The sequence below is a fragment of the Notechis scutatus genome, chromosome 5, assembly GCF_049901735.1.
Source record: "Notechis scutatus isolate UNSWTSFEM ecotype Mainland chromosome 5, rNotScu1.2, whole genome shotgun sequence".
Classification (NCBI taxonomy): Eukaryota; Metazoa; Chordata; class Lepidosauria; order Squamata; family Elapidae; genus Notechis; species Notechis scutatus.
Window position 1 is genome coordinate 58,729,566 of NC_142013.1, and position 9,765 is coordinate 58,739,330.

At 35.2% G+C, this 9,765-nt stretch overlaps 1 protein-coding gene across 2 annotated transcripts; it reads right to left on the reverse strand.

The window, feature by feature from the left end:
- Positions 1-1,432: 1,432 nt before the first annotated feature.
- NYX (nyctalopin) lies at positions 1,433-8,858 on the reverse strand. 2 transcript variants are annotated; one of them, XM_087966814.1, is made up of 3 exons: positions 8,193-8,858; positions 7,529-7,602; positions 1,433-3,356 (listed from the first exon to the last, which is right to left on the reverse strand). In XM_087966814.1, the coding sequence occupies exons 2-3, from the start codon at positions 7,548-7,550 to the stop codon at positions 1,963-1,965; spliced, it is 1,416 nt and encodes a 471-aa protein (XP_087822940.1). In that variant the 5' UTR covers positions 7,551-7,602; positions 8,193-8,858; the 3' UTR covers positions 1,433-1,962. The 2 variants fall into 2 exon arrangements, 1 of the variants encoding a protein (XP_087822940.1); XR_015749827.1 differs by having other exon boundaries at positions 3,250-5,488; positions 8,193-8,207.
- Between the last annotated feature and the right edge of the window lie 907 nt (positions 8,859-9,765).

Consider the following 9,765-nt stretch of genomic DNA (forward strand, 5'->3'; position numbering starts at 1 on the left):
GAAATGTCATCAGATACCTGGTTCATATTACCACATGTGGTGGACATGCTCGAATGCAAAAAAAATTGGACTAAAATCCACACATAGTTGGAAAAAATGATAAAACAACATATAGACTTTAAAGCAGAGATCTTTTTATTGGGAATCATACCGGAAATATACAACAAAGAGCTGAAATATTTGATTGTAAATGTTTTAACAGCGGCTAGAATTGTATTTGCTAAAAACTGGAAAAACGAAAAAATACCTATGCAGGAGGAAGTTATTAAGAAAATTATGGACTGTGCTGAAATGAGTAAATTGACATTTGAAATCAGAGAACAAGAAGATAAACAATTTTATATGATGTGGGATTTGTTTTATCAATGGTTGGATAAAAAGTCATGGTAATCTAACAGAATAGATAATTTTGTTATAGAAGTTTAATAGATTGATATAAAATATAATGTAGACATATATAACCATTGGATGAAAGCACAATATAAATTTTAAAATAAAATTTGGGATATCTCATATAAAATGATGGAATAAATAGTTTAGTCATGGATGATTAATAATTGATAAATATATACGCATATGTTAGTTTGACAATGTGAAATTTATATAAACTGTGAGTAACGAGTATGAAAGGATTGCACAAAAGATTCATAACCAACTGGCACACTGTATGTATATAGTGGAAGATGGTTTTATGTTTTTATGTATTGTTTGTATATGTTTGTCTTAAAAAATAAAAACTTTTAAAAAAAGATTCATATTAGTTTTTACAATTAATTGAATAGATTAATGTATTTGAAATAATACATGATCTAGAATGTAATTGAGGGAAAGAATACTATGCGGAATCTTACTTAAAATATATATATGCATATGTGATATATAGTAATTAGGAGATTATTAATTTAGAAAGTGATAATCAAAAAGTGATTATATTATAGTAAATTTTTATGATGAACTAAAGGGGAGTACACGGAGTGATGTATAAGGTAAAGGGGTGGTACACTCAAATTGGTAATGGTAATATTTAGAATTATTAGAATTAAGATAAAATTTATTGAATAATGGGGAAAAAGTATGAGATAAAATTGCAAATGTGACAGATAAAAGTACAAAAGTATAACGAATATAGACTAAAAATAAGAATGTTATATATTATAAAATAAGATATGGAATGTTTAAAGAAAAATGAAATAAGCTGAGATATGAATATGATATGAAATTGAATATGAAAGATAATTATGTAACTAAAGTCATGTTTGTATTGAAGTGTAGAAACCTGGAACCACATTGTTCACCAAAAGAGATATTCTTAAAATATAAAAAAAACTTATTACAAAAAAAAAGATGATTCATTATCCTAGGTAACATCTTCCAATGCTTCAGAGTATCAAGAACTGTATAGTTCAACCCTGAGCTACAAATCTTCTATTAGTTTCAGTCCCTATAAATATCAGTTTTGTGATTAAGAAGTAAATTGCACTCCAGCCTTACCTGCAGGCTTCAAATCACCCTCTTAAGGAGAGTTGAAATGACAAAATGAAACTGAGAATTTGACATTGTTTGATCTAAACCATTATATCATTTCCCGCAACAGGTATCAAATGTCTGTGAAACCTCTGTAAGGGAAGTTACTCCTCTTTTTGGCTTCCATTCCATTCAGAACTTCTAAATACTATAGTAGTTTCCATATCTGAGTAATAGTGGTGAAACCTGTGATGTTTTTTGCAAAACTTTCTTAGTAAATAAAGACAACTGAGTTTATTATCTTCCAATTTTTTCTCATTTTAATTTCTTAACTATGTGAAATAACTGGCACTGCTATGAATATGATTTTAAGTTTTAAAATATGAGCCCAGAAGATATTTTTAGATTTAGTTCTGAATGTAGTATTAATATCACAATCTTCTTCTTGAACCATGCTTGAGTAGAAAAACAACCAATTTAATGTTAAAGTATTTTGGGTTATATGGTCCATAATGCTTGAGATATAAAAAATATCCAAATATTAAAATATATTTGTTTTGTATGACATTCTCTTAGTCCTAAAGATGCTTCATTAATCAAGTCATCAAACAGAGTAGTGTTGCTGAAACCTTCTGTGGTGTTTATCAACTCCTCTGAAAGTCCCTTCTGGAGTAGAAATTTTGAGATAAGACTGTTGAATTTATTCTCTGCAGTCGACTGTAGTTCTTGCATGGGAAGAGGTGTAGAAGATGAGGTGTTTAATTCTTCTGGGTCAAGACATAAACCTTCATCTGTCTTCTCAAAAATAATATCAATTAAGTCAAGGCCAACTACAGAAGATGGGGAAATGCAAGGAATATCTCTCACAAGTCCATAATTCTCCATCCACTCTTTCAGCCACTCAATCTTGCAGTCGCACTCCCAGGGGTTCCGAAAAAGATAGAGTCTTCCCAGGAGGTAGACTGGTTGAAAGACTAAGAAAGGCAACGTAGTTAGATTGTTATTGTTCAAGTGCAAATATACCAAACTCGTGAGGTTTTCAAAAGCACCTTCCTCAATATAACTGATCCAGTTTCTGTCCAAATATAAAACTTCCAGTTCAGATTGATCCTGGAACCAAGTATTAGAGACAATCTTGAGAAAGTTGCCACCAAGATTAAGCATCTTTAAATGCCACAGACCATCAAAGGAATTCTCAGGAAGATCACTGATTAAGTTGTCATTTAAATAAAGGTACTCCAATTTCTGGCAATCCTGAAAAGCTCTATTATGAATCACATTTATTCTGTTGATTTGCAGATTGAGATATTTCAACCGGATCAGGCCCAGAAGTGAATTATATGCTACTGCTTCTATCTTGTTTTTCTCCAAATAAACATGGGTCAAATTCTCCATCCCTCTTATAGCTCCTGGGAGCCTTCGGAAGTTATTCTGAAAGAAAAAGAGTTCTTGAAGAGCTGGAAGCTCTATAAAAATCCTGTCTGGAATGTTGAAAAGATTGCAGTCTGCTAAATCCAATCGGACTAGCCTCTTGAGAGAAATAAAAGTCCTGGTATGCAGATAACGAATGTATTCGTTGTGGGCCATTTTTAACTCAGTTAAGCTAGCAAGCCCTTTGAAAGCACCAGGAGTAATAAAGGATATGTTGTTATGACTTATTGAGAGAGATTTTAGGGATGGGAGAGTACCAAATGCCCTCTCAGCAAGGAATTTGAGGTTATTTTTTTCCAAGTTAATAGAATATGCTTCACAAGGAAACTCATTAGGGATCTGTGCAAGGCCAGCTCTGTCACAAAGAATGGCACAACTCTTCTCTTCAGTGCAGAAACAACTGGCAGGACAGGAACGGACACAAGCCCACACCAAATGCACAGGGCAGATGCAAAGTACGACTGGCAAGAAATGGCCCCATCATTATGCCCAAGGAAAGAAAGAGAAAAGAGAGATTAGTAAACTTTAACGATAGTGCAATGAACACAAACAATTCTGATTTATGCAGACTGGTCTCACACCTCACATAAAGCCTTGGCTTGCCTAGCCATGATTTCAAAAAACCACAGTGTGGTTCTATAATTCACAAAAATGTTGAATTATAAACTCTGGTTTACAAATTGCAACATTGGTTCACACAATATACTAAATAAAAAATTAACCTCCACTTTAAGTTAGAACCCAGGCCCAACCACAAATTATCAAGAATGATCATTTTTCTTTGATTCTTTGATATATCGCCAGCAATTTGATCTAATATACAGCAATTTGATCTAATATACAAAAGTAAACATTTTCTCCATCTTCCTGTAACTTTCTCTTTCTCTGTTTTTATTTATTTGTCTGGGATATAGGAAAACATCTCATAAGCCCAGAGCAAGCAGACTTATCAGCTGTGGTAAGAAAATGAATAGAATGAAGAAATATTACCTTCTAAAGGCAATATGTGGGCCACATTCACACAATGTATTATAAAACCGTGTGGTTCTCGCATAACAAAAATCCAACTTCAAACAAGTTTTGTTATGGCTAAATATATACGGTAATTCCATCATTTTTGTTAACTTTAGGAACTTTAATTTTTGATAGATGTTCTCATAAGTTATTAATTAACAATATTTTTTGTAAAAAAAAATTTATATATACAATAAATCCATTCCATTTAAATTGTGCGTCAATATTTCAATTATTTAACCATTGTTAATAATATTCTTCCTATCAAATCTAATAATATAACAATAATCACATTCCCATGTAAATAATATCAAACGTATCTATTACACTAATTTCTCTAAATATATCCAATCCCTTTTAGTTTGTTCTATTTTCTATCCATTGATAAAACAAATCCCATACCATATAATATTCAGATTCTTCTTTTTCTTTAATTTCTAGTGTCAGTCTATTCATTTCTGCACATTCAATTATTTTTTTGGTTATCTTCCTCTCTATCGGTATCTTATCACTTTTCCAATTTTGGGCAAACACAATTCTAGCCGCTGTTAAAACATGTATAATTAAATAAATCTTTTATTTACTATAACCTTCTGCTACCATTCCTAATAGGAATATTTCACGTTTCAAATCTATATGTTGTTTAATCATTTTTTTCAACCATGTGCATATTTTAGTCTAATACCTTTTAGCTTCTGTGCAAGTCCACCACATTTGATAATATGTTCCTGGCATTTGATGACATTTCCAACATTTCACTGATTTATCTTTAAACATTTTTGCTAGTCTTGCTGGCGCTAAGTGCCATCTGTAAAACTTCTTATACAAATTCTCCTTATATGCTGTCGATATCTAATGAACAATATGTTACATGGTTTTCAGTAGTAAAACATAGCAGGGTATATGCAGTTATACGGAATCCCCAGTGTAACACAATAATCATGTCAATGATATCATGGGAATCTTGTCTAGAAGACTGCTTTTAGGCACTTGTACTGCATATCCTACTTTCTTCAAAGAAAATGGGAAATCGTACATATATCGAAAGTGTATTCAGTTTTATAAAAACAAACTAGAAAAAAGTGTTGTTTGGTTCATTGCATTATCATTACCATTTTGCCCTGTTTAACAAATGCTATGTTTAACAAAATTGAAATTAGGACTTGCTTATTCCCAAGACTTATTCACAAATTCTTTGATGTGTTTTATACAATGAAGACATAGTGAATTCCACCCATTCAGTAAGTTTTGCAATAGCTAAACATTAGCAAAATGGTACCAACTTCACCTGGAATCTTACACTACAGGCCTACCTCTCTAATGCTAATACATGAAAAATCATCCACTAAAAAAAAGAAGCTTGTTATACATCATATTCTTACTTTCTAAAGAAGTATAATCACCTATAGGATAGCTTCTCTCTAAAGTGTTACAGGTATTATTTTTAATCCTTTTGATTTCAAATATGCACCAGCAGGGTATGTGACAAGTACCAGTAACAGTACCTGGCTGATCTTCAAGAACATAAGTAAGCTCAGACCTGGTTAGTTCAATGGAAAAACCATCAGGCTATCCCAAGCTAAAATTGGGAGGATTGGGAGCAAGGAGGGAGAAAATCAAACAAAGGCAATGGCAAACCACTTCAGTTTTATTGTCACTGCAAAAAGAATGGACATGTCAATGCAGATAGAACTTGAGATAACTCTTAAGTGCAACTTTTTTAAAACTGTAGTTTACAGGCTACAGGCAATCCCATGTATTCCATGTTACATCCTTCCCTTCTATCTATAGAGAGTCTCAGTCATCCAACTCAAGGTTCTCCTAAAGGTAACTTTTCAAAAGGCATCTGGACTTTGTTTTTCCTTGAAGACATTTCACTTCTCATTCAAGAAACTTCTTCAGTTTTTCTTGGATGAGAAGCAAAATATCTTCAAGGGAAAACAAAGTCCAGTTGTCTTTTGAAAAAGCACCTTTGGGAATCCTTCCCATCTGATTAATAGTTTAACAGAGTAGGAAGGGACCTTGTAGGTCATCTAGTCCAACCCCCGCCCAAGCAGGAGACCCTACACCATTTCTGACAAATGGCAGTCCAATCTCTTCTTGAAAGTCTCAAGTGATGAAGCTCCCATAACTTCCAAAGGCAAGCTATTCCAGTGGTTCTCACTGTCAGAAAGTTTGTCCTTATTTCCAGGTTAAATCTCTCCTTGTTCATTTTCCATCCATTATTCCTTGTCTGGCCTACAGGTGATTTAGAAAATAGCCTGACCCCCTTCCTCTCTGTGACAGCCCCTCAAATATTGGAACACTGCTACCACGTCTCCTCTGGTCCTTCTCTTCACTAGACTAGCCAAGCCCAGTTTCTGTAACCGGTCTTCATATGTTTTAGTCTCCAGTCCCATAATCATCCTGGTTGCTCTTCTCTGCACTTTTTCTAGAGTCTCAACATCTTTTTATAGTGTGGTGACCAAAACTAGATGCAGTACTCTAGGTGTGGTCTTCCTAAGGCTTTATAGAGTGATATTAGTACCTCACTTGATCTTGATTGTTTCCCTTTGTTAATGCAATTTAGGATTGCATTGACTTTTTAGCTGCCGCTGCACACTGTTGGCTCATATTTAGCTGCTTGTCCACAAAGACTCCAAGATTCCTCTCACAGTTACTGCTATTAAGCCTGGTTTCACACAGTCTATGTGTTTTTCACTTCTAACCAAAACAAGGTAATAACAGAATGACTAGTAATGCTTGCTTTCCTAGAGCTTCAATTGAACTTTGTCTATTGGAAGGAATAACCCCAAAGGTAATATAGTAAGAGGTTGTTTAGGCATAACTAACTGCACTATTATGTAGTTTATATAACTAGGTTTTCTTGTTTGAATGACATATGCCTCCTTTGAGTATTGCAGACTATATAATCCTGACAAGATGGAGGCCCAGTTCTGATCTTCAAGGGTTCTTGTTCCAGTGGACGGGAATACATTTGATTCATTGTTTCAACAAATTATGTAATCCATATTCAAAATTGATTGCCTCCTCTATTTTACAAGATAATATTTATAGCATATTTTATACTCCAAAATAATTATCAAGTAATCCCTTTCTCTTGAATGGATTTCCTGTCTGAGTAGGGGCTGGACTAGAAGAATTCCAAGATCTCTTCCAACTCTGTGAATTCTGTTATTCTGAATAGAATATCTAATGCAAACAAACAAGAGAAACCTATTTCCCTCCCCTTTACGTCAATCTACCAAGAAATTGGTAGTATTTGCAGTTGGTTGATCAGCTCATGAGTATCCATTCTGCTAATTAGAAAAAGTGAAATCCTTTGATACAGAACTGCCTGAATATTGTATAATGGAAGATGAAATGGATGTGTTTCAGACCAAAATTTAAAATGTGATAAGATGGACAACATTCTTGTCAGGAATATTCAAATATCAGAATAGATTTTTTGCTCTTTCTTTTTAGATAAAGACGGCTGGTAGTTAGATATTATTGGTTGCAGCAGCACAAACAAAAGTGAAAGGCAAACAAATGTATGATCAATGCTTTCAAAATAAAAGAACTAGATCTTGGTGTATAGAAAAATCTGTGGAGTCTCTTAGAATTAGAAATTACTTACCATTTAAAATGATGGCCAACATTACCCTGATTATTCACTATGGCATCTCAGACTTGACAAATGTTCTTGCAAATCTAAAAAAAACAAAAGCACAAAAGTATTCCATTCATTCTTGCTTGTAACGGTTGCTTCTGCCTCTGGATTTTAAAAGAATTCTTTAAAATGCATGTTTTGCATTTCCTGTTTAAACAACAGATCTTTTTCTCAGGAGTTTTGCTTGTTTTTTGATCTTATATAAGCCTTCTAAAATCTCAATACTTTGTACACTTATTTGGAGGTTAATTAAGAGCTGTTTTTAATGGGGCTACTCCCAAATGATTGTTCTCTGGATTACTACTCGAAAATGGTTTTTCAGAAAACAATGGTCTTGCAGCCTTCCGTAGTTCCACTCAATTAATATGCCTGTGGAATGTGTGGTAACACAGCCTATGGCTGCTTGTTGCTGTCTTCCTCTGAACTTCAGCTTCCCTATATCTATGATGCTTGTTGAGAAATTAAGACTGAAAGAAGTCTGGAAAAATATAGTTTGGGGGGAAATGGCAGTACTGAAATAAATGCACAAATGGTGTGGAAATAAATATATCTGATCCCAATCATCAATCAACAACATCTTTCCTCCACATCTTTCTGTAGAATTTATGCAAGAAAGACGAAATTTGCTTACCTGCCAAGATGAGAGCTGTGCCATCTTTTGTCCAGCCTTTATCATCAGATGTGTTGTGGCTCTCACTGTCTGGGCTTCTACCCTCATTCTCAAAAGCTATCATTTAATGGTAGGAAAATCCTCTGTATCAGAAGGGGATTACTGGAGATGGAAGAATTTGTTCCATAAATCTCCTGGATTGCTGATAAATCCATCTGTTTTTATTCCTTCCCTTCTCCCCACCCCCACAGTAACAGGCAAGCGTTGGATCTCTGCATTAGCAGGTCTCTTTTTTTAAAGCCCTCAGTTCTGGTGCATCTTACATAATGCACAAAGGAGAATGCTTAATGTTAGTGTTTGGGTGCTGAGTTTTATGGCTTTGACAATCATAGCAGAAGGAACTGGAGATAGAGCTGAAGAAGTCTTACGAGAAAAAAAAACTTCTCTTGCCATCCAGATAAATACTTGTGGTTGAGCTTTTATCCATAATTTGCACTGGAAGACACTTTTTTAATTGATCAAATTTGTAGGGTTAAATTTAAAAGAAGCACCTATATTATTTCTCTTTTACCTGCTGTAGAGAGGAACTGGAGAAGAAAGATTATGAGTTGAACAGGAGCTGAGTAAATTGGCAGGCTGGAATGTATAGAATGCTCATGTTCTCAGAAACACTTGAATATTTATTTATACTCATTGTTCCCCCAATAGACCATATGGTCAATGTAGACAACATAGCCTGTGCTGATGCATGCATTTGACTGGTCTTTAGGAGGTATTGTATCCATTGTTTCTTACATAATGTACAAGCAATATTCACTACAATTTTTCTGATCCCAGTAGAAATAATTAAGGACGTGACTATAGCAATGAGGGGAAATGATTGAAATAATCATAGATCCAGGTTGAATTGTTCCAGAAGTCCAGGGATTTTAATGTGCTATTTGAAAGCTTGACAAAAAAATAAAAAACAGATTCTTTTAATAGGAAAAAGTAGTGAGAAGCATCTATACAATAATTTCTCTATCTTGGCAAATTTAAGATGGATTGACTGCAACTTCCAGAGTTACCTACCGTGTTTCTCCAAAAATAAGACCCAGTCTTATATTTTTGGGGGAGCTCCAAAATAAGCACTAGGGATTATTTTTGGGGAAACACGATTTCAGAGTGATCAGCCTAGCTGGATACCCCATCCCCGGCATGCACGCAAGAGACGGCAAGCACACAGGGACCAACGTTATCCAGAAGCAGCTGCAGCCTTCCAGTTCCTTGGTCGGCATGCTCTGGGGCTGCACAGCCCGCACGGTGCAAGTGAGTTGATTCCCTGTCCAAGCAGCAGACAGAGGCAGGGGGAGGGGGGAGGAAGGCAATCCAGGTGCAACACGCAGGCCACAGGAAAACCAAGAAGCCGGCAGCCCACTCCGGCCCATCGACTCTCGGCTTTCCCGCAGCCCATGCAGTATGTCCAAATCACGTCTCTGCCTGCATCTCTGCCTGCTGCTTGGAGAGATAATCAACTCACCTGCGCTGCGTGGGGCTGCTACAGCTCCTAGATACCATCGGCCCCGCATACTTGCCACCTTCTGTGGTGGCCACC

Bases quoted from the DNA above. Each gene is read 5' to 3' on its own strand.
- NYX (XM_087966814.1), bottom strand. From the start codon at position 7,550: ATGTTGGCCATCATTTTAAATG. The intron at 3,357-7,528 runs GTAAGTAATTTC...ATTTCTTGCCAG, and splicing joins GTTGGCCATCATTTTAAATG to TCGTACTTTGCATCTGCCCT.